The sequence below is a fragment of the Tasmannia lanceolata genome, unplaced genomic scaffold (genome assembly GCF_043159265.1).
Source record: "Tasmannia lanceolata isolate RefF3 unplaced genomic scaffold, GAP_Taslan_0.1 ptg000005l, whole genome shotgun sequence".
NCBI lineage: Eukaryota > Viridiplantae > Streptophyta > Magnoliopsida > Canellales > Winteraceae > Tasmannia > Tasmannia lanceolata.
Window position 1 is genome coordinate 4340308 of NW_027518682.1, and position 25493 is coordinate 4365800.

The window sequence follows — 25493 nt, forward strand, 5'->3', positions numbered from 1 at the left end:
CTCTCTCTTAGGTTAGATTTTGAGATATCTGAACTCGAAAAAGCCAGAAATCCAAAAGAAGCAGAAGGTGAAAGAGAGGCAAAGGAGGAGGAGAGGATATGGACAGAGAGCAGGACGAACACGAACACGAGCACGAGGAGTACGGAGGCGAAATTCCAGACGAAAGAGATATGGATGCTGATGTTGAAATGGCTGCCACTGACGAGGACCCTAATTCCAAAGAGGAGGTCTCTTCCCTAACCCTAACCCTAACTCTAATATTTCTCTTTCTTACTCTGTCATCTTCGTTTTCTGGTCTTCTGCTTCTGGTGATCTTTTTCTGCCCTAATTTTCACATGTTTCATCTTTAATGGCGGAAAAATCTCTCTTTCTACCTCTCTTTCTGATTTGCTAATTCTTGCAGAACCTTGAGGAGATGAAGAAGAGGCTGAAGGAAATCGAAGAGGAAGCAGGTGCACTTCGTGAGATGCAGGCCAAAGTCGAGAAAGAGATGGGCGCCGTTCAAGGTACACTCACTTTTAGGGTTTTTGAATTTTTAATTTCTTCTGCCCTGTTCGTTTCAGATTATGACAACTGATTGTAAGTCCAAAACCTATTATTAGATCCAAAATTACATTTAAATTTGAATCCAATAATAGGTTTAGGGCTGACAATCGGTTATCATAATCTGAAATGAACTGGGCCTTCGTTTGTAATTAGGGATAGTTGGCGCTGTTCCGTTTCACCGCTGTGTAGAGGAATTCCCTTATGTTTTTGATGGGCTGATTGCATTGCCTGATAAATTTTAAATATCTACAGAATATCTGCTTTTCAGTTTTATTCACATTGTATGTTTGTTATTCCTCCTAGTACTCCTCCAGTTAGCTACATCATATATTTTTCTCTTCAAACATGTTTCTTGCCTTGGTCTTGTTTGGTTTCAAGAGAGAATTCTGAGACCATCCTTCCTTTCCCTTCAAACAGTGCGTGGTCCATGCGCTAGAATAGCTCTATTACGATAATGTGCCTTTGCTTATAGGAATAGCTTTTGCGACACTGGTTGTTTTTTAACTCTTGAGCGTGCATAGGTCATTGAAGAGATTTAATTGTGCTTTTAGGTCTAAATTTTCCAAAGGATTTCGTATTCTTCACGTTGGGGGTGTTGGAAATGTTCTCATTGGTTTACTCTAATCAGCATGCCAGCATCCATTTGGAAAAGAAGTGGAAATTTCAGATTCTCATCCCATAAATAGAAAGTTTTGACTAATGAAGGAAAAGGAGAGGATTTTATCTTGGATTGGCAACTTTTTCGCCTGGGAGGTGAATTTTATACATTTTTATACATAAGTACCCGTGGACTGTTTTCACTTTGAAGTCCCCCATAATCATGTATTTTAAATTTTCACCAAAAATGACACGACACAACCAAAATGTTTCTATTTACATCCCTACCGAAACACATGCATAGTGAAACCAAAACGTAAGGGTGTGTTCGGCAAAGCTTCTCATTTTTGGCCCAATAACCATGCAAAAAACGAATTGATGAGATCTTGGGAGTGACTCCATGTCTCTCTGCAGAATCCCATCTTTTTAGGGTGTAAAATGCGTAAAAAGTAAGAAAATTTAGAAACGGGTTTGTCGTGGGTCGGTGAGCCGAACAAGATTTTTGGGATTTACCTATTTTTTCTCATTCTTGTGCCTACAAAATAGGCGGAAACTACTTTTGTAATGGTTGCCGAACACGCCGTAAGCCCGTAAGTGTGCAATATGTTTCTCCCTTCCCCTCACGGTTTTCTCCTTTCAGCCTCACAGTTGGATTGCAGTCCATGACTGCACCGTCCTTCACTCTCACCTCTCCTTCCTTCCTTCCCTTTTTCTCCTCTCCTTTTCCCCTGTTATGCTACTTATGGTTGAGATCTTACCAGGTTTGATCTTACCTTTTTGTTTCTGGCCCCACTAACCCTGGCTGTGATTCACCAATATCCATTTACCATTTTCCCTTGCATCTATTTCATGCTTGAGACTACTTCCCTAGATAGGAGGTTATTGGGGCCCTAGATTTTTCATTTTCTTACTTTCAGATTATTTCAGTCCCTATATTTGTTGCTGCCTTATTTATTTATGTCTTCTTATCTTTTGGTGCGAATTATTATTGCAATGCTGTGTGGATTTAAAGACGATAGAAAAAAGTTTTCTGTAATGTATGGATATATATAAACCGTATCAATGTTTTGCTTTTCCTTTGGACTGGGCCCGGCATGTCAACCCAGTCCACTTTTAATATTTTGTAATGCTGTTTGGGACTACTGGTCCCATCTGCTATCTTAATATTAATGAAATCTGTCAATTTTCAAAAAATAAAAATAAAAATATTGCAATGCATATTTGAGCATATTCTAACCCTATTGTTGAACTCTCTTAATGGCTAACTACTCAGTGAAAACCCGAATTAGATTGCTTGCTTATCGAACGCTTAATTCTGATATTGGGGCTGTTTTTTGCTATTTTTAATTTGAAGACTAACCCATCAAGCTCCTAAGTTCTCTAAGGTAGCCCGCAAAACCCTGGGTTTACATCATAGTTACCGGAAACTTCTTAGTCGGATGGGAAGCTTGCTTCATCGGAAACTCACTTCCAAAGCTAAGTTCTTCTTGCTTCCTAAATTCATTGAAAGCACGCTTCCCAGAAGCTTCCTATGCGTTTCCTCTTAATTAAGAGTACGCTTCCTATTTCGGTGATTATTTGCTCCCAAGGTTTTAAATTTCGGTTTCAATGTCGGTTTCGGCCACCATTGAAACCGAAACGTTTTGGTTTCAGGCTGAAATTTATGCCGAAATCATGTAAAAATATGATTATGATTTCGTTTATTTTTTAAATTTCGACCGAAATGTCTAAAATTTCGGTGTCAATTTCGGCGATTTTGGTTGAAATTTTGGCTATTTTTGTGGAAATTTCATAAATTTCAGTGTACATTTTAAATTTCTGTGGAAATTTTGTAAAAAAGGACCAAAAATGAAATTTCAAGCCGAAATTCATTTGGCGACATTTTGGAATTTCGGTCGAAATTTCACCATTTTGGTGAAATTTCGGCGAAATCTTGTAAAGAAACGACTTCATTTAAATTTCGTTTCGATTTGTACCGAATCCGAAATATTTCGTTTCGGCCGAAATTTAAACCATGTTTGTTCCCAAGGCTCCGTTTCTTTCGACGTAAAAATGGACGTAAAATTTGTTTTATGTTGTAAATATGAACATAAAACAAATTTTACGTCCATTTTTATGTTAAAAGAAACGGGGACTAAAATAATATTTCTCCTTTTGATAATACTGAAGGAGCGTATTTAAAAAGAGAGTGTATTTAAAGCTTGAAAACTCATCTTAAGTTTCAAATAAAAATTACGTGATACTTTTTCCAAAAACTTAACATTACATATACATGAATAAAACATGTGAGACTGTAAGTTCCTAAAACTTGTAATTCTAATTAGTCACGCAGTGTTCTTTTCCACTCGTAATCCTTACCTATATTAACCCTTCCCCCCAACCTACTATAATACTACTCTTTCTATGTATTTGTTCGCTTCTAATGAGGTTTATTACATGGTTAATCTTGGCTTTCAATGACAGTTCCCATACATTTTCGGTTTACTTTCTCTAGAGCTTCTCGCTTCTCGCTTCCCATATTTTCTTCTTTATAAACCACTCGCTTCCCATTTCCACTTCTTGCATTGCTTCTCGCACTCGCTTCCCACTTTGGTAACTATGGTTCACACCAAACTGAGAGTATGAGTGAGTGTGAATCTGGCAGTTAGCACACAATGATAATGTATGAAACTACAAGCTACCGATAGTCAAAGAATCATATAGTTAGAAAAAACAAATTTACTTTATTGTGGTGCAAATATCCTCGATATGGGCCATATCCATGGCCTTTGGGGATGATAGGAAGAAGTGATGGTAAGCATTGACCGCGGGGTATTATGTTTGGGGCATTAAATAGGGGGGAATCTCTTGGGCAAGACGTCTCTATATTTGAGAATACAATTTAGAATTGTTTATCTGATTTCTAAAACGTATAAAAGATTATTTAATTGTTTTTCCTCTTTTGAAGGGGTTTGTATCGCGTCGAGTTGTAATTTATGATGGGGTTTCTAGATGATTTAACTATGGTAGTTTGTGGCATTGTTTTTGGATAAGTTAAGTGCTGACTATATTTGTTAAATTCAGAAAGATTCACAAACAAATCACGAAATTTGTTATTTTTTTAATAAATATCACAAACATTTCATTTATTCGGGGATTTCTCATGAAGAAATATTTTTTTAAAAAGAAGAAGAAAAGGCTAATACTATATATATTTTTTGAAATTTTTAATTTTGTAACCGTGGGGAAGCTACATTCTACACATACTTCCATTATTTTTGTTGAGTTTATTTGGATCAAAATACTATCATCCGGGTCAAACCAAGGTTGCCAGAGCGGGAATCGAAAGCGGGAATCGAAGGCTCCTAGGGAAGAATCCTGCTCCCATGGGTCAAACTGATGCAGTTCTTGTATTTAATTCCAATTTGTTTGATATATATTGTGGCAACAAATTGCTACTTGCTTCATTTACCATTTTAGTCTTCCATGGTTCTTTTTAAAGGTAACTGATATTAATAGGGAAAAGAGTAACAAGCGGGGCAGGGGTTTCTCATCATACGAAACTTCTCGATAGACACCATCTTTAGCGAACAAATCGGCTGGTTCGTTGGCCAATCCGGAGGATACAAGAAATAGTATCTGCTAAGTCTCTACAGCTGTGAGCAGTTTCATCTCTAAAGAAGTAAATTTCAAGGATCCCTTTCTCCTATCAGCCCAAGAAATTGCATTAGACGAATCACACTTAATGATATGAGGGAGACTAAACCGTCTTTATAAGATCTTAATCCTGGGTAGAGCAACCCTGATTTCCGTCTCATTTGAATTGTATCTTCCTATCGGCCCCGGGAAGAAACGAAGGAATGCTGTACTGTACCATTCTCATGCCTAAGTATATAGATCTGTCTTTGTTACGTGTACCATTCTCATCCCCAAGTATATATATAACTGTCTTTGCCACGTGGAAAAATACTGATAACTGCATATGCACGACTCGTTGAAGCATTGAGTTAAACCATGTGGCAGTTTCCATAGATATTACCTAAGTTGCTTTGAAGGGCTGATTCCATCAGTTACAAGATGCAGAAAAAAAGATGCAGTAATCATCTCATGAACATTGAAGAGCTCTTTGCCATTCAAAAAAAAAAAAAAAACATTGAAGAGCTCTTTAGAAATGATAGAGATGAAGGAATTTGCCTTCTCTGGCCTTACAGGAATCATTGATTCAAATCATTTCAAGTCTTTACCATTAAAAAAACAGGTCTCAAGCCTGTAGAGCTCCTACAAGGATTAGAGATCTTCTATCCATCTTTTTTGGGGGCATCTCTTCATCAAAGGTGAAACTGTTAATGCCTTCTTGTGGACATTGAAGAAAAGTCTGGGCCCATGGAGGTCACTGCATATGATCGATGCGATTTTTTTATTTTTGGCCTAGCATTATCATTTTCTGGGTATCATCAATGCGAGTTTTTTTTTTTTTTTGCCTAGCATTATCATATTTTGCACTAGGCTAATGAGATAGTCAGCAGTCTAAACGAGCGGTTTGAGTGGTTTATTGTATTGGAAAAAATTGACCCTTTTGTAATTGTGTCATAATAATTATGTCTTGTGATAGTCGCAATTAAAAAAAATCGGTAAACCAAAAAGTAAAAGAAGCAAGACGGTATACGCGATCCATGTTTTCTTAAATAAAAAGTAAAGAAGCAATACCGTATACACGACTCATGTTGTCTTAAATCAGAAGTTGATTCTTGTTACATATGCCTGTTTTTTTTTTTTTTTAATTGAAGCAGATAAGCATGCTTGGCGTGCATGCTAGAAATTTTCCCCTACTTCGGCAGCAGCACACTTTGTGATGATTGTCTGCCCTTTTATTCATTATGCTACAAATACCTTACATTTCATAAGGAATCAAATTTAGATGCTAAACTACACATTGCTTTTAATTTTCATATTACTTTGGCTTTTCTTTTGTTTGCTTATGAGGATGGCCTCCAAAATATTTGTCTAGTCAGCCTGTTCTAATATTTTTCTTAATTGTGGTTGAATCATGTATCAAGATCCCTCTGGTGCTGCTGTGACACAGGCTGAGAAAGAGGAAGTTGATTCCCGTTCAATCTATGTTGGTAATGTGAGGTTTTGCAACCCTTTGTTCTTTGTTGGTAATTCTTGATTATGTTCTACTTAGATGTAGCTATATTTTTCTACAATACCGGTTTCTTGTTGCTATTTCCCATCTATGAATATTTTATTTTTATGTTGGTCAATATGGATCTATGACATGTCAGTTAAGTCAACGCGGTTGTCTAGTTGTAGGCATGATTTTAAATTAGACGAAATTTAAAACAGAAACCAAAATTTAAAAATTTGGCAGAAATCCGAAATTCAAAACCGTAACCGAAATTTAAAAATTTTGGCCGAAATTGTAAGATTTACACCGAAACCGAAATTGCCACCGAAGTTTCGTTTTCAGCTGAAGCGGAATCCGAAACTGAAATTTCGTTTTCAGATGAGGCCGAAACCGAATCCAAAATTTCAAACCTTGGTTGTAGGCCTGTGGCCACCCGCTATGTTTCAAGATTATTTGGGAAGTGGTTCTCCGAGAGGATTGATTCATTGAGTTTTTAATTAGTGCACTTGGATACAAATCTTATTCTTAATATATGGATTTAGCTGCCATTCAATATATGAGGAATGATAGATGCAACGGCGCCCTTTCATAAAGAGCCGGAAAAGGGCTCTTGATTGGATCCACATCATTTTCAGTAACCTTTTTAAAATCAGTTGAATAAATAAATTCGGTTCACTTAATGACGTGGATCCAATCAAGAGCCCTTGTCCGGCTCTTTATGCGGGCACTCTTGCATCTATCATTATATATATATATATATATATATATATATATATATATATATATATATATATATATGTGGATTTAGCTTTAGGTAGAGATCGAGCATCTGAACTGGATGGATTTTGCATTATCCCAAAATTCTTCAAAGAGTTCTATGAAGGTCTAGAATTAGATAAAGGAACCACCTTCATTGCTGTTAGCCCAAAGGAAAAGGAGAAGTGAACATATCAGACTTCATAATAATAAGTTTGGTAGGATGCTTATGCAAAGTGCTGGCTAAAGTTTTTGGTGAAACGTCATAAGAGGGTTTTACCTAAGGTAATCTCAACCAGTCAGCTTTTGTTTAGGAGAAGCAAATATTGGACAGTGCGTTGATAGCTAATGAAGTCGCGTAGTAATATTCCAAAATGGGTATGAAAGGTATCCTATGCTAATTGGGCATGGAAAAAGGTGTATGACCGAGTTGAATGGAGATGTCTGTATTATTTACCAAGAAGAATGAGTTTCGGCAATGGGCGGTGTGATTGGACAAGGAGATGTGTATCCTCGACATGGTTCTATATCCTGATCAATGAGTCACCAATATTAATTCTTTGACGAGATTCAGGACCGAGTGGAAGGGTCAACAATCATTTTTAAACATATTAGAAGATTTGCTAACTGGGAAGCTGATGGACTTCTTAGAGAGAGAGTGGGGAAGTTGGTTGTGCCCCAAAAATTAGAAGATCCACAGCCTAAATAGGTTGTGCCCCAAAAATTATTTCCATAGGTTGATCTTAACCCCCTCCGATTAGAGGGTTAGGATCAATCCTCTAACATTCAGATCGGAGGGTTAGGATCAACCTATGGAAATTATTTTTGAGGTACAACCTATTTAGGCTGTGGCCCATCTAATGGATGGTTTGGATCATCCTATGGTGCGGGCCATATCGTACTTTAAATAAAGTGAGGAGTGCCCTCATCAAAATACAGTAGTGCTGATAACATTTCCCTAATTATATCATTTGATGCTCTCCTTTTTGGTGTGTAGGACAATAGAGCGTTCACACTACATCAATATCTTTCTGGGGAGCTAAGACATTAATATTCCGATCAAGCAACTTCGCAGGAGACTCCAACACCTCAGGCAAAGAGAGTTTTAATCAGAAAGCAAGCATGTGATCTTTAATCACAGATGATAGACTGACGTTGTGATGCCTTTTGACGGATGCCATACTATATCGGTAGGGGAGTGCCCTCATCAAAATACAGTAGTGCTGATAACATTTCCCTAATTATATCATTTGATGCTCTCCTTTTTAGTGTGTAGGACAATAGAGCGTTCACACTACATCAGTATCTTTCTGGGGAGCTAAGACATTAATATTCCGATCAAGCAACTTCGCAGGAGACTTCAACACCTCAGGCAAAGAGAGTTTTAATCAGAAAGCAAGCATGTGATCTTTAATCACAGATGATAGACTGACGTTGTGATGCCTTTTGACGGATGCCATACTATATCGATAGGGGAGTCATCTAGGGCGGACTGTGTTGATTTTTTCCTTTTCCATGGGTGCCATACCACATCAGCAGAGGAGTCCTCTGGGCGAACTGCACTGATTTTTATTTTTCCATGGGTGTCATACCACATTGGCAGGAGAGTCTTCTGGTCGAACTGTGCTGATTTTTCTTTTCCATAGGTCCCATACCACATCGGCAGGGGAGTCATCTGAGGCGAATTGTGCTGATTTTTTTTTCCGGCAGGGGTAGCTTATTGAGGCACCCCCTTTTTTTGGGCAGCTGTGCTATTTGAATTTACAAATTTGAACTTACTGTTGGATCATCATACTGATTTTGTATTTTCTCTGTACTGATTTTATATTCTCTTTTCTTCTTTCAGGATGGTCAAAGAAAATTTAAAATCAAAGGATGATCATGAAGGTGAATACACTGGAGTAGTATTATTATGGGGCGATCCTTTATTTAAAGTGCTGAAGAATTTTCGTGAGTTGTATTCCGAGGAAACAGAGGAACTTGGTAATCTGGACTACTGACTTCGGTATTTCTCGCAGCATAAGGAAAAAATCCGTAGTCTGGTTCCTGATAATCGTACTTTTGGCCCAGAGGAGTTCGACATCCTCTGAAAACTTATTTCCTGTAAGAGACGTCAACCTTGGAATAATTGTTTCAACATAAAGGGCTGCGTGTCACATGACCATGTATTTACGGCATGGACACAAGTTATCTTAGGAATGTTTGGTAAAGAACTTAAAATGCTGGGAATATATGGGGCAGTCGTTAGTTCTCAAAGTAAATATAAGATTGATCCTCAACTGACGCGAGCTTTATGCGAAATGTGGTGCTTGAGGACTAACACTTTTCATTTTCCATGGGGGAAGATGGCTCCATCTTTATGGGATCTCCGTTATATCTGTGGTTTGCCTATCTATGAGAAGGCTTATAGTGAGTACGTTCTGACAAACAATGAATTATATTTACCGATTTTTCACGGGCAGCAAGATGCATGTGAACATCCAAAAGAGGCTCGAACGTTATTTTATGAGTATAATAAAATTTGTTCAGATCCAGAGTATAAAAGAAGCAAGTCTCGTATTACTTATAGTGATTAGATTGATCATTTCTTCGAAGAAAATCCCTTCTCACAGAATAGTCTAGAGGGTGATCATGTTCGATTTTGCCGTGTTAACTTGTCCAGACACGGGTTCCTAGCTGCTTACTTGTCGCAGTGGTTAAGTCGCTTTGTGCTACCACGAGATATAGACCATGTTCACCCAGAAACGTTTGTAGTATCGGCACGAATGGCGGCGGGAATCAAGCACTCGCTTGCCCCGTCGGTTTTGGTAAGTATTTACAACAATCTCGGGCAAATTACCCGTTGTAAGGACAATCATGGAGATGTTAATGTACATTTTCCTGTTCATTTCTTAGTCGTATGGGTGTGTAGCTATTTTTCGATGACTTATGACAGGATGCCGTCCTATAATTGATTGGATTGCATTGCAGAGCATTTTATGAGTGCTCATCTACATGAATATACTTATCGAAGTAGCAGACTTCTATTCATAAGCAAGAAAGATGTCAATTTTCGTCCTCGTACCCTTAGTGGTGGTCCAGAAGATAAGACTTTAGTCGAAAACATCTACCTGACTACAGGTGAGAAAAAAATAGCATTTCTAAGTTGGATTTGGATTTTTTAATTTCTATTAGGGAGGCTCTTCTTCCATTTAGGGATCTTCAGCAAACTGGCTTCGAGCCGTATTGCCCATACTGATATGGTTACGTATTTGGTTATGATCAAAGGGTTCTGCTACCTCCTCCATCAGAACATTTGGATCGTCGAAATGTGAATCTTGGCGAGACGATCGGCCTTTTGGTAAATTTATTGCACGCACAGGTATGAAGTTTATAATTCCAAAGAACTCGAGAGGAAGGTATTCGTTTGGGTACGTACGTTGGTGGTCTTCTGCCTGGAAAACCTTTTTTTCTAAGAATATTGACGATCTTATTCCGTCGGAACATGCGGCTTTTGAATCATATGGGGGAAGATATCAGTTTCAATGGCGTAGCAAAGCAAACCCTAAACCTACTGCGAGGGTCCAGAATAAGACTTCATCCACACCAGTTTCAGCTTCATCCAAACCCACTGCACCATCGAAGAAGAAGAATGTTGCCTCGCCTCAAAGGGAAAAACGGTCCCTAAGACCTACTTCTGAAGGTTCTTCAGATGAAGACAGAAATCCTAAGCATAGGAGGAGGAAAACGACGATTTAGAGCATGCTCCAGATGATTTAAAAAAAAGGATCGCCAATATTCTTAGGAAAAAAGGTTTTAAAGGCAGAAGACCACTAGCGCATGTACCTAAACGTATACCTTCCTCTCGAGTTTTTTGGAATTATAAACTTCATACTTGTGCCCTCGCGCAATAAATTTACCCAAAGGCCGACCACTTCGGCAAGATTCACATTTCAACGATCCAAATGTTCTGATTGAGGAGGTAGCTGAACCCTTTGATCATAACCAAACACGTAACCATATCGGTATGGGCAATACAGCTTGAAGTCAGTTTGCTGAAGATCCCTTAATGGAAGAAGAGCCTCCTTTATAGAAATAAGAAATTCCAAATCCGACTCGGAAATGCTATTATTTCCCACCTGTAGTCAGGTAGATGTTTTCGACTAAAGTCTTATCTTCTGGACTACTATCAAGGCATAAGGACGAAAATTGACATCTTTCTCGCTTATTAATCGAAGTCTGCTACTTCGAGATGTGTATTCTTGTGGATGTGCACCCATAAAACGCTCTGCAATGCAATCCAATCAATTATCAGACGACATCTTGTCATAAGTCGTCGAAAAATAGCTACCCACCCATACAACTAAGAAATGAACCAGAAAATGTACAATAACATCTCCATGATTGTCCTTTCACGGTCAATTTGCCCGAGACTGTTGTAAATACTTGCCAAAACCGACAGGGCAAGCGAGTGCTTGATTCCTGCCCCCATTCGTGCAATCGTGCCGATACTACAAACGTTCCTGGGTGAACATGGTCTTTATCTCATGGCAGCACAAAGCGACTTAACCAAGACGACAAGTAAGCAGCTAGGAATCTGCTTCTGGACAAGTTAACACGGCAAAATCGAACATGATCACCCTCTAGACTAATCTGTGCGGAGGGATTTCCTTCGAAGAAATAATCAATCCAATTACTATAAGTCACACGGGACTTGCTTCTTTTATACTCTGGATCTGAACAAATTTCATTATACTCATAAAATAACGTTCGAGCCACTTTTGGATATTCATATGCATCTTGCTGCCCGTGGGAAATTGGCAAATATAGTTCCTTGTTTGTCGGAACGTACTCATCATAAGCCTTCCCGCAGATAGGCAAACCACAGAGATTACGGAGATCCCACAAAGATGGAGTCATCTCCCCTCACGGAAAATGAAAAGTGTTAGTCCTCAAGCACCACATTTCGCATAAAGCTCGCGTCAGTTGAGAATCAATCTTATATCCACTTTGAGAACTAACGACTACCCCATATATTCCCAGCGTTTTAAGTTCTTTACCAAACATTCCCAAAATAACTTGTGTACACGCCGTAGATCCATGGTCATGTGACACGCAACCCTTTATATTGAAACAATTAGTCCAAGGGTGATGTCTCTTTTAGAAAATAAGTTTCCCGAGGGTATCGAACTCCTCTGGGCCAGAAGTACGATTATTAGGAACCAGACTGCGGATCTTTTCTTTATGCTGCGAGAAATACTGAAGTCGGTAGTCCAGATTACCAAGTTCCTCTATTTTCTCGGAATACAACTCACGAAAATTCTTCGGCACTTTAAAGACAGGATCTAAAGAATATCTTCCAAATAAAGGATCGCCCCGTGATAATACTACTCCAGTATATTCACCTCCACGATCATCCTTTGATTTTAAATTTTCTTTGACCACCTTGAAAGAAGAAAAGAGAATATAAAATCAGTACAGAGAAAACACAAAATCAGTATGATGACCCAGCAGTAAGTTCAAATTTATAAATCCAAATAGCATAGTCGCCTAAAAAAAGGGGGCGCCTCAATGAGCTACTCTTGCTAAAAAAATATCAGCGCAGTTCGCTCCAGAGGACTCCCTTGCCGATGTGGTATGGGACCTATGGAAAAGGAAAATCAGCATAGTTCGTCCCAGAGGATTCTCCTACCGATGTGGTATGGCACCCATGAAAAAGAAAAAATCAGCACAGTTCGCCCAGAGGACTCCCCTGCCGATGTGGTATGGCACCCATGGAAAAGGAAAAAATTTGTGCAGTTCGCCCCAAAGGACTCCCCTCTCGATATAGTATGTTACATGTCGAAAGGCATCACAACGTCAGTCTATCATCTGTGATTAAAGATCACCTGCTTGCTTTGCGATTATAACTCTCTTTGCTTGTGGTGTTGAAGTATCCTGCGAAGTTGCTTGATCGGAATATTAATATCTTAGCTCCCCAAAGATACCCGATGTAGTGTGAACGCTCTATTGTCGTGCACACGGAAAAGAAGAACATCAAATGATATAATAAATGTATTGAAGATATAAATGATTGATGAAATTGGCAAAGTCATGGGTACTGATCATGATGATGATTTAAAGCGAAAATGTCCCATGTTCTTTCGCCAAAATCAGCCTCCATTTATAAATGACATGAATAAAATATACATGAAGACATTGCTATTATCAAAGAATTTTCCTCAGATGAGCTAGTTTACTAGCTAATAAGTTGGGAGTGCCTACGTAACTATTACAAAGATGCATTGTCAGAAGCAGTTACAATACATGAAATGGCAGTTACAATACATCTGATGGTGTGGGAAATCCGAATTAAATGTCCTTAACAAGAGATAGTTATCATGGAGTTGGATAAGGAAAATAAACAGGTCCAGCTTTTGCTGGGATCCCCGCAAGTCTGCTGTACTAAGTGAATTTTCCTTATTCCAAGTTATATGACAGAAAAGGAATCTGAAATTGGATGATTGAAGCCATTCAATTATTTGGCTTCAAATTAAATGTAATATCACCACAGAATCATCCTACGACTCCGATCTGTCGTAAGATGGCTATGGAAGCATCAGTGAATCGGAGCTAAGACCATTATAAATGATTTCCGAGGCTCAGTCTATTCAAGTATAGACCCAACAAATGAATGGTTTGGATGCTTCAACCATATGGAACTTACCGTGTTTTTTTTTTTTCTTTTTTGATAAGCTAATTAGTCCAAGGTCGCCTGCAAAAGTGAACCTTGAAATGACTTTCTACAAAATTGCCTAGCAAATCCCCTGATATGATATTAAGTTCGTGGACATGAACTATGTTCCTGCTGCAGAAGAAATTGCGGAAAGATCACGTCAGGACCATGGCAAACCAGTCTACCAAATCATCTTCATAAACAGTTCAGATCATCTCCATTGAATAAATTTTCAAAAGAGGTTTCGCCAACAACTCCACTCAAAAGGCACGAATGCCAACAGTGCTATATAAAAAAAAGAACAAAAGCATTTAAATGAGACAGCAGGCGATGCCTTTCAAGACCCGCGATCTCTGATCGCTTTAAAGAAAACTTTATTTCATCCCTACAATTTCTGAGGAATTCAATTTCGGAAATAAATTAAAGACATTACAATTCTGGAAATACAAACGTTTTGATCTCACGAATGGAGCCGACATGAAAACATAATCATGTTAAAAAAGAGAGAGCAGGAGGGTGGTCTCACACTGATTAAAGAATATATATAAATATATATATATATATATATATATATATATATATATATATATATATATATATATATATATATAGAGGAAACTGTTGGTGAGCTTAAGCGCCCCAAACCTATGGTGCGCTTAAGCTCCCCAATCACATGTGGTGATCCAAACCATTCATTTGCAAGGTCTTATGATAGATAGGGGGTGTACCAAAAATCAGCTCCATAGGATCATCCTAACCCCTCCATTTGTGGAGGACAAAAAATGGGCAGATTTGTGTCTGTCCATTTTTGTCCTCCACAAATGGAGGGGTTAGGATGATCCTATGGAGCTGATTTTTGGTACACCCCCTATCTATGTAAGGGACTTTAAAATGAATGCTTTGGATCATCCTAACAAAGTGGGCCCCCATGTGATTGGGCGCTTAAGCTCACCATAAGTTTGGTCAGCTTAAGCGCACCAACAATTTCCTCTATATATATATATATATATATGGAGGAAAGTGTTCCTAAGCTCTAGCTTAGATAAGCTTATCTAAGCTATAGCTCAAAAACACGTGGCCCCACATTTTTTGGGGGATCCAAAGCATTCATTTGGAAGGCCCTTCCATGGATAGGGTGTGTACCAAAAATCAGCCCTGTATGATCGTCCTAACCCAATCAAAGGTGGAGGGGGAAATGGACAGACAATGTGTGTCCATGTTTCTGCCCATTTTCCCTCCACAAATGGCAAGGTTAGGATGATCCTACAGGGCTGATTTTTGGTACACACCCTATCCGTGGAAGGGCCTTCCAAATGAATGCTTTGGATCCCCCAAAAATGTGGGGCCACATGTGTTTTTGAGCTATAGATTAGATGAGCTTATCTAAGCTATAGTTTAGGAACACTTTCCTCATATATATGATAATAATCATCTTTCACCACACTTTATCAGAGAAAGCTGCGATACCTGCATATAAGCGTTGAAGAGTTGCACAGGTGAGAGATGTTGGAACTGCTCCACAGCCTTTGATGAAAAAATATTCCTAAACCTAATTGAATTGCCTCTTGACGAGATGAGGCTTCCAAACGATGCACGAGTTAGAAATGTAAATGCCATAATGGATGGAGGATTCAAGGGTCTGCGAAAGAAGAGCAGTTGATCATGGATTGAGAAAAAGAATGCTTATAAAAGCAGAGAATAAATAACAACTTAAAGAAACCTGGAGAAGCTGACGAATCCTTTGCTTGTGAGAAGAGAGAGTTCGGTTCTCTTTTATAAGAAAAGGAGAGAGAGACCCACTTAACTTGGGCTCTCTCTCCCTCTCCTAATTGAACTTCTATACGCGGATATGATTTCCTCTCTAGTTGTTCTCATCCTTATCTTTTCTCCTTTTCACGTCTTTTGGAAACAACTTAGGGCGTATCCCCTGATTACTCTCATCCTTATCCGTTATGAGGTGTAAAATTTGGCCTAAACTGGGCCCACAAGATGCGTACTGGATTTATAAATAACAAGCAGTTTATTTGCACTTAAAATATACGATGATGAATTATCATATCACGAGCTTATTATCAGAGACTAAAATATAATAGAGTTATAGTCAGTACGTTTGTTGCATGTGCTTACTCCCATTAACTTTCATCCTTCCCTAATGAGGCCCACAGGACGCGTATGGGAGTTGTATCAAATTTCGTGTGAACTGGTGCGTTGATGGTGTGGGGCCTATCACGAGCCCATTATCAAAATCTGAAGTATAAGAGGGTGGGCCTTACATGATGCAAAAGAATTCACCCCACCCGATCGAGATTTAAGGAAAATTGTAGGCCCAATTTGTACAATAGACCGATGACTAGAACATCCCTTTTATGAAGCGGGATTGCCGCAATTGGGGAAAAGTGTACAGTACTTCCGAATTAAGGCATGAAGTGTGGAATGGTAGCCGCACCATCCTATCTATAATATGAAATAGTGGGCACATCAAATTGAAGATTAATCTCAGCCATTCGTGTGGATCCAGTGGGAACTTTCCTCGAATTGAGGAGGAATTCATTCCACCTCAAATCGAATGTGGAAATCAAATCCGAACCATCAGATCAAACCACGGAGACTTTCCGACTCCCAGAATTAGATCAAGTAATCCATAGTTCATATCAAGGATCGATCATGCTGTACATTAAGACCAAATAATTATCTGAACCAGATCGAGTTGAAATTTGGTGCATGCCATTGATTAGACATAAGAATAAGATCAGAAGTTTTAGATCGCACTATGGAATCATGGTTCCTCTCCATATTATATTATTTTAGTTTCACCCTCACATTGAAAGTCGATCTCGACCGTTGGTTTAGAATGAGTGGTTAACCTCTTCATATCAAACCTTAAGTTGTTGGGCACATCAAATAGAACGCGAAAATCAGGTCTGGAATGCCAGATCGAAGTGTGGAATAGTGGGAGCTCACCAAGTCAGGTAAAAAGATTAGAATACCCTCGGGTCAAGGGATATGGTCAAGATACCACCAAGTGAGGTAAAGAAGACCAGAATACCGTCAGGTCAAGGCAAATGGTCAAGATACCACCAAGTGAGGTAAAAAAGACCAGAATACCTTCGGGTCAAGGCAAATGGTCAAGATACTGCCAAATCAGGTAAAAAGGACCAAAATACCCTCGAGTCAAGGAAGATGATCAAGATATCGCCAAATCAGGTAAAAAAATCATAATACTCTCGGGTCAAGGAAAATGGTCAAGATACCACCAAGTCAGGTAAAAAGACCAGAATACCCTCGGGTGAAGGTAAATGGTCAAGATACCACCAAATCATCAGGTAAAAAGACCAGAATACCCTCTGGTTAAGATAATGGTCAAGATACCACCAAGTTAGGTAAAAAAAAAGGCACGCCCTCGGGACAAGGAAAATGGTCAAGATACCACAAAGTCAGGTAAAAAGACCAGAATATCCTCGAGTCGAGAGAAGTGGTCAAGATACCACCAAGTCAAGTAAAAAAAGAAGAAGACCAAAATACTCTCAGGTCAAGGAAATGGTCAAAATACCACCAAATCATGTATAAAAGACCAGAATAATACTTTCGGGCCGAGGAAATGGAAATTACTATACTATCCTTATATCAAAATCAAGTTTTGGGGCATTTGTTGGACTCAAAATTTTACAAAAAAGGGCATAAAAGTAAAATCCATTATTAAAATAAGAAAAAAGAGAAAAGGAGTGGTTACGCATCACGCTATCTCCTAAAAGTAATAAGGGATAAATATAAAAAGTTAAATCCGTAAATTTTAGGAAATAAAAATGACTCGCAAAAGGAGAAGTGAGTCACCCACTTTTCAAAAAAAGGAGTTACGTAACTCCCCACGTAAAGGGAAGTGGAGATCGTGAAGTTGAGAAAACAAGGGGTGAGGTGGCAATTGCTAACCATTTCAAGAGAGTTCGATAAATAGACTGAATCTAAGAAAGAGATTGGATCTTCGGGGGAGAAAAAGCTACGCGAAAGGAGAAACATAAGAAAAAAGAGAGAAATGTGAGAAAAGATTTGGGTTAACATTTTCTCTTTTATTCTCTCTTTCTTTTTTGGAAGTTTTCTTCGGGAAAGAAGACCTTTCTCTCTTTAAAGTTTCTTACAGGGACATTCTAAAGGGAGAAAGATGATAAAGACTCCCTTTAAAGTCTCTTGCAGGAACTTTCTAAAGGGAGAAAGATGATGAAAACTCCCTTTAAAGTCCCTTTCAGGGACTTTTCAAAGAGAGAAAGATTATAAAGATTCCCTTTAAAGTCTATTCCAGGGACTTTCTAAAAGGAGAAAGATGATAAAGACTCCCTTTAGAGTCTCTTCCAAGGACTTCCTAGAGGGAGAAAGGTGGCAAAGACGGTGGTTTTCCCCCAAAAGATAAAGACGACGGTTTCCCCAAAAGAAAGAAGGCTTTTATATTTTAAAGAGAAGAATAAAGACTTCCTTTAAAGTCTCTTTCATGGACTTTCTAAAAGGAGAAAGACGATAAAGATGACGCTTCCCCAAAGGAAAAATGAAGAAAGTTTGAGAAAGATGAAATTTCCTCCAAAAAGATCTGTTAACAAAAAATCAAATAATTCTGGAGGATAATTAATTAAAAAATTGTATTTAGATAAGGAACCTCTTGATGGATAATCAGAGGTATTTTCTTTCTTCAAGAAATATAATTAACGGTCAATAAAGCCGGAAGTGTACGATCCCTACCAAAATTAATAAAACCTCGTCTCGCAAGAGGGAAATTTGATCCCATTATATTTTATGTGTGTGATTTCCCTTTTCATGCATGTGAAATTTGTTGCGAACAACAACTTCGGTCTTCTGTTTTTCTCTTCGAATGAAAATTGCAACCATTTAAAAAAAAATTACTTGAATTGGAAGAGTACTCTTAATTAAGAGGAAACACGTAGTAAACGTCTGGGAAGCACGCTTCCCGTTAAACTAGGAAGTTTCCTGTAACTATGCCATTGTTTATCTTATGTTTTTTTTTTTTTTTTTGTACATTTATAGGAATTTTCTTGGCTTTTATATGTACATGGGTATTGTGGGAGTTTTCTCTCATTATGTTTGTTTTTCACTGAAGTCACTTGAGTGACTTAAGAGTGGGTCCTCTTTGGGTTTTCCTACCCATGTTGGTAATAATGTATGTTCATGGGAGGGGTACCCCACCGGCCCACCCTCACACTCCCACCCTGCTCTGCTGCTTACTGTTGCTGTTGCACGAGTGTGCATTTCCTCACCTCTCCATCCTTTGGTACGTGGTACGGGCGACTGATACAACACTTGGCTGGATCGGGAATCCGCTACTTCTTCACCCCCTCTTGGACTTCCTTAACATCGAAATTTGACACCGATGCATGTCAATCCCTTGATTTCACCAACTTGATTTTGCTTCCGTATCCTTAGATCAACCCTACATATACCCAGTTTTCACATTTAGATCACTTATCACAGCTTGGTGACTTTTGGGCCCTATTAGTTTATTGTTTTCTTATAATTTCAGATTGTAGACAACTTGTCAGACTCGCTGCACTGTTGCTGTAAAACTGTTTTGTTTGAGATGCAAACTAATTATTTGAATTGAGAACACGCTTTAATTTGAAAAGTAGTCTCTTTTCTCCTAAAAATTCTCCAAGAAAACATGCAAACCCTAGGCTTGCATCAAGTGTACACAATATGGAAAGAAATGACATACTCGAGTCATGTGTTGGGATTTACACCATCGTCTTTGCCCAAAGACAAGATTAGAATTTGCCTACATTTCTTCTATTGAGGGGAGATAATAGTGCCCACCACAGTATTGTAGGAAGGTTGATGATCAACCTGAGGGGTTAGGCTATCGAAGAACTCAGTAAACAACATTTTGCCCTCAAAAGTCTCTTTTAGCACCTCATCCGCCACGGATAAACCAGGTATATCTTGCATATGTCTCTGTTAATCATACTTTCACCTGGCCAAACACCTCCACTTCTTATATCATTTGTTTAGGAGTCACAGACCGTATAACAGCTAAATATTATGATTTTCTTTTACTTTCTCCCTTGTCTGGTGATGTCAAACTTGCAGGTAGATCCCTTTTGTAAAACTCTTGAGATAGTAACCTATCAACAGCCTTCATTATGATTTCCTTTTGTTATTCATGCCCTTATTTTTCCTTCAAATGGGGTCGCTATTAGCAGTTACAAAACAATTAAATTGTAGTGAGACCTTTTTTCCTTCTTACTGTATCTTTCAAAATTTGGAAACGTAGATGATTGGTGGTGGTCATGAGCATAACGGATTGTGCTTATTGGATATGAAGACTACTTGTCCCATCACTCGTCATTCAACATCTGTGGATTCTTCTAGTCATATGTATTTATGGCGTTGTCGTCTTGTCCATATTTTATTGGAGTCCTTGAAATTGATGTTTCCAAATAAATTTACCTCAAATATTTTGTTTAAGTTTAATTGTGAAGTTTGTCATTTGTCAATTCTCAAAGCGAGTGCAAATGGGTTTATACACCAGATTGTACCATCGAGAGATGCAAAGCGTGTCTAGTTGCAAATGGCTTCACTCAGCTGAGAGGCGACATTGATCGTTTATGTGGATAACATTATGCTCAATTAGAACCAATTAAAAAAAAACCATTATGCTCACTAGAGCTAGCCGGTAGATCCTTTCACCTTCTTCATGAAAATTTTCTAAAGGATTCATTAGCCAACCCCAACTGCAACTAGTTTGGGACAAAAGCTTAGTTGAGTTGAGTTGACTTGAGTATGCTCACTAGAGCTAGCCAATAGTTCTCTTGAAGTTAATCACTCGCTCTTCATCAAGAATACAACTCTTCATGATCCTTTCAAATATCACCGCTTGGCGGGCAAACTGATATACTCGATCTCGATCACCACACATCCCAACATTGCGTATGTTGTACGACTAATCCATTCATATATTTCCCTTGCTTTCATTGTTAGGAAGCTTCTCTCCGCATAATGTGTTATCTCAAAGGGTGCCACCGGGAAAAGTTGATTATACAAGAATCATGGGCATTTGGAGGTCATGGGATATTGAGATGCTGTTTGTGTGGGATCTTTGACTGTCAGGAAATCAACTAGCGGCTATTGCACATTTGTGAGTGGTAACTTAGTAACGTGGAAGAACAAGAAACAATAGATGGTGGCTTGCAATGTTGTTATACTCGTACGATTCAAATCGAATTGTGGGTAAAACGATGCAAATCAGAAGGAAGAATCGTTTTCTGTAAAAATTGCAAAATCGCACGATTTTTTATGATTTTTATGATTTTTTTTACGATTTTTATGATTCTTTTTTTGCTTGTTTTTCTAAGGTGGACCCTTTGTGATTAGAAATAAATCGTATATAAAGTACTCGCCCCAACTTATAAGCTAAAAATAAGTAAAGAAAACCCTAATTCTATTCTTTTTCTCCTTCCTCCTTTTCCTCCTCTTCTTTCATTCTTCCCCTCCTCATCCTTCATACTTCTTACCAACTTATAACCTATAGACCCATTGTCCTCATTATCTTATATTTAATTTAATTTAATTGTTTTAAATGAAAAATAGATAATTACTCATTTTTTCCTTGTTTTTCACCATTTTATATTTTTTCATATTTTTTCTCATTTTTGCCATTCAAAAAAATATTTTCTCATTTATATATATATATATATATATATATATATATATATATATATATATATATATAAATCTGGAAAAAAACTTACAATTTACGATCCGATTTACGATTCGAACCCTGTTACGATTTAGGATTTGATTTCAATTTTCACAACCTTGGTGGCTTGATCATCGGTTGAAGCCGAGTATAGATCCAATGCAAGCATCTAGTGAGTCAATGTAGCTGTGTTGCCTCATGATTGAGATGGGAGTTGAGATTTTACTCCAATGGCAGTCCATTGCGATAATCATGCTGCTATTCACATTGCCTTTGATATGCTGTTTCATGAAAGGACGAAGTACTTCGAAGTTGATTGTCATTTTGTTAGGGATGAGGTGACTTCCCAAGGCCATTGATACCTTATTTGTTTGTTTTACCTCCCACTTGGCCAATATATTTACGAAAGTGACAGTTTGAGTAGCTTTTTATGATGTCTTGGGCAAGCTAGGCACGTGTGACATGTATGCACTACCTTGAAGGGGAGTGTACGAGAAACAGTGAGGCCCGTCATTGCACTATTTATCTTATGTTTTTAGTACATTTTTATAGGGCTTTTCTGGGCTTATTACATGTACATGGGTATTGTGGAAATTTCTCCCCGTATTATATTTATGAGGCTGTTTCACATGCGTCGCGGCGCATGACAGAAAGCTTCGTCGCCTATGTCTCGACCGTTAGATTAGGTGAACGGTCGAGATTAGATATGGTTAAAAACCCATTGAAAAGGTATCTGATATCCTCGCTTTCCCCTTTTTTCCTATGTTTTAGATGAAAACCCGGATCTAGCTGAAAAAATGCCGCCAGTTTCCCATCTCTGCTCATCATCCCTAATCTCCTTCTTCTCTGTACTTTCTTTGAACAAAACCAAAGAAATTTCCTCTCAGGCTTCCAAGGGAGATTTTTTTTTCTCGCCTTTACCGACTCCTACTAATTTTGTATTTGAAGAAATACAATTGAATAGAGAATTGAGAGAACCAAAAAATAGCAACCTGTAGATGAGAAAAAAAAAATAGCAACATGAAGGTCCTGAAAATGGATGCAGAGATCAAATAAAGTTATAAACAAAGAGCTGCTCACAAGAAATAGAATCTGCACACTTGTTGTTCATTTAAGAGCAGATTTAGAGGTCTGGGTTTGTCAATTTGGGTCAAATTTTTCATTGACCAGACAATCTCAAACAGATTTCAATTGATTTTGCCAAATTTTAAAAGTTTTCAATAACCGATTTACATCAAGAGAGTGGAAATTCTTGTTTGAGCAGGGAGCAATTTGAATTGGCATGGGCAATGTACCTTTGGTCTCGCTGTGGGGTGATGATTCAGGTTCGGATCTGAAGTTTAAAAAAAAAATCTCCATTCTTATTAGATAAAATATCAATTCCTATTTCCTTTGTATTGCTTCCCAAAGGTTTTCATTCCAACAATTTTGTTCCAACTTTTCTCTGAATTGGAGTATTTGAATCTTTTTTATTAAACTTAGCATCTGATCCTGAACCTCTGCACCTTCCCTTTCCCTTTTAAAAGTGTGAAAGTGAGAATTATTCTTCCACCATAACAAGTTTTCCCCATCATTTACCCCTTTTTCATGTTATTTTAAAATTTTGTTTCTTTTCCAGCTTAGTTGGTGATTGAAATATATGAAACTCTCTCTCTCTCTCTCTCTCTCTCTCTCTCTCTCTCTCTCTAGCTTCACCTGGATGGAGATCTTCGAACATGAAGAATTCTTGTGAAGTAGGAGGCTGGTAAGAGAACTCTCTCTCGCTCGTTTGCTCATCTGGGAATTTTTCTCTTCGTTCATACTTCATACTTCTTCACATATTAAATGAGGAAGAAAAGAGAAAAAATCCCCAGAGGAAATTTCTTTTGTTTCGTCCAAAGAAAGTCCTGCGAAGCAGATGAGAGAGGGAAGGAGCCATTTTTTCGATTGATTGCGATTTTTCATCCCAGAACACAGGAAAAGGGGAACAGAGGATACTGGATACCTTTTGGAGCAGCTTTTAACGCTATCTAATCTCGACCGTTCACCTAATCCAACGGTGGAGACATAGGCAAGCTTGTTGTCTTGTGTCACGAAGCATGTGAAACGGCCTCTATATTTATTTGTCACTCAATTTTTGTGATCTTAATTCTTTTTGTAGGAAATGCTATTAGGGGTACATTTTAGTTAACGTGTAACGGTTGCTAATATGCCTGAAATAAAGTGACCAGAGTTTTGACCAAGTCAAGCATGTCCCATGTTGGTGACTGGCTAGATATACATTATCCAGAATTATTCCCTCTTTATTTTCCAAGTCACCGAATATGTTCTTGTTTTAAATTTTCTTTATATCATCCTGTTTCATTTGGGTATCTATTGCATATGTGAATTATCGCTTGTCATGTCAGAAAGATGTTGGCCTATGCATTCTTTCATCATCATTCCCTTAATTTTTTGGTGCGAAACCTCAGGTAGACTATGCATGCACTCCAGAGGAAGTCCAGCAGCATTTCCAATCTTGTGGAACGGTGAACAGAGTGACTATTTTGACCGACAAGTTTGGGCAACCAAAGGGATTTGCCTACGTAGAGTTCGTTGAAATCGATGCTGTTCAGAATGCCCTCCTCTTAAATGAATCTGAGTTGCACGGTCGCCAACTGAAGGTTATCCTGTTTTCAATTAATATAACATGCTTTACCTGTATTTTCACTTACATATGAATATTGTTCTATTATTATACAGGTATCAGCTAAAAGAACGAACGTTCCGGGAATGAAGCAGTACCGAGGAAGGCGCCCAAACCCATATCTTGGCTTTCGGTCACGAAGACCATACATGGCAGCCCCCTTCTATCCTCCTCTAGGATTTGGGTAAGTGCTTGATTCTCGGTTGATGGTGTTCAACTTTTACTGACTCTTAGGGCATGACAACGCTGAATAAAAATTCATGGAGTATTTGGTTATCTAGTGTAAGAGAACATTGTCAGAGGAGAATTTTTTTTCTCTGTTTTCCAACCCTTTACATGCTCTTTTCCCTCAGAACCCTCTCAAATCTCTCTCACCAGCCTCTCTACCCTTCTCACCTTGGGTAAACAAATATTGCATGAATTTTTTCCATGGCTTCCAAACATTCCCTTAATTTCTATTCATTTTTTTAAAAAGAAAAACTATTAAAAAAAAAACATTCCCTTAATTTATTGAAGGGCATTATGAAGGGAATTTATGCTTGGTGCTATTGGTTCTAAGTTCTATTTCTCATTTTCTTTGGTTGATCTTTAATTATTGTTGTTCTTAGCATTTATTATTAGTCAAGGCCTTGTTCATTCTGGAATATGAGAACCGACTGTGGGTCAGTTTTGGACACAAATCGGTTCTCGTGGTCAAACGGGGTGTTGCCGCTACCTCTTGCGCTCTAATCTGTTTTGCGTCTGTACCTGCAGAAAGGCTCCAAGGTTTAGGCGGCCAACGCGATACAGGCCATACTACTGATGGGATTCTTTCTAGCTCATGTTTGCCCCAAAGTTTTCGAGTTCTCCGAGACATTTTGCTTGGGGGCTATATTTCATGATATGCCTAGGCGTCAGATCCTTGTTTGTGCATTTTGGGGTAAGGAATCCATTTTCCTTGCAGCTTTTGTATCATCTTTGTATTGAAGGCTAACTTGATTGCCCAAATTTGCAACCCTCTTCTAGGACTGTCCAATCCCTGGTCCTTTGAACAATGGGTAATTTAAGCGATGGTCGCTTGGAAAGGATGGGAATGTTCTTACGTTGTAGAAAATACAAAGTTTTTTATTTGTTGCTTAGCTTGAGATAAGGCAGAGGTTTCATGTCAATAATCAGAAGATTTCTGTGTTCTCAAACTTCTGCTACCAATTTCTTACTGAAGTAAGTACACCATGAAATAGCACAATGCTAAAAGACAGGTGGTGTCAGGCTCCTCCCTAACTCCCACCCATTGGACCCCTCATGTGCCATGTGTCAGTGATCATATCCATTGATTCAATCAGGGAGGACAAGTCTGGCCTAAACCTGTTGAGAAGACCTTGATCGGATGATCATGTGCCTTTGATCCGTTGAGCCTCACTTAGGATTCTCCAAAGAAAAGCTAAAGGGTTGGATC

The 25493-nt window shown here is 38.4% G+C and overlaps 1 protein-coding gene across 1 annotated transcript; it reads left to right on the forward strand.

Moving 5' to 3' along the window:
- Positions 1-25176, forward strand: PABN1 (polyadenylate-binding protein 1). The gene is made up of 6 exons (XM_077379025.1): positions 1-227; positions 404-506; positions 6180-6250; positions 23844-24035; positions 24115-24242; positions 24812-25176. The coding sequence occupies exons 1-6, from the start codon at positions 99-101 to the stop codon at positions 24858-24860; spliced, it is 672 nt and encodes a 223-aa protein (XP_077235140.1). The 5' UTR covers positions 1-98; the 3' UTR covers positions 24861-25176.
- The last annotated feature ends 317 nt before the right edge of the window (positions 25177-25493 follow it).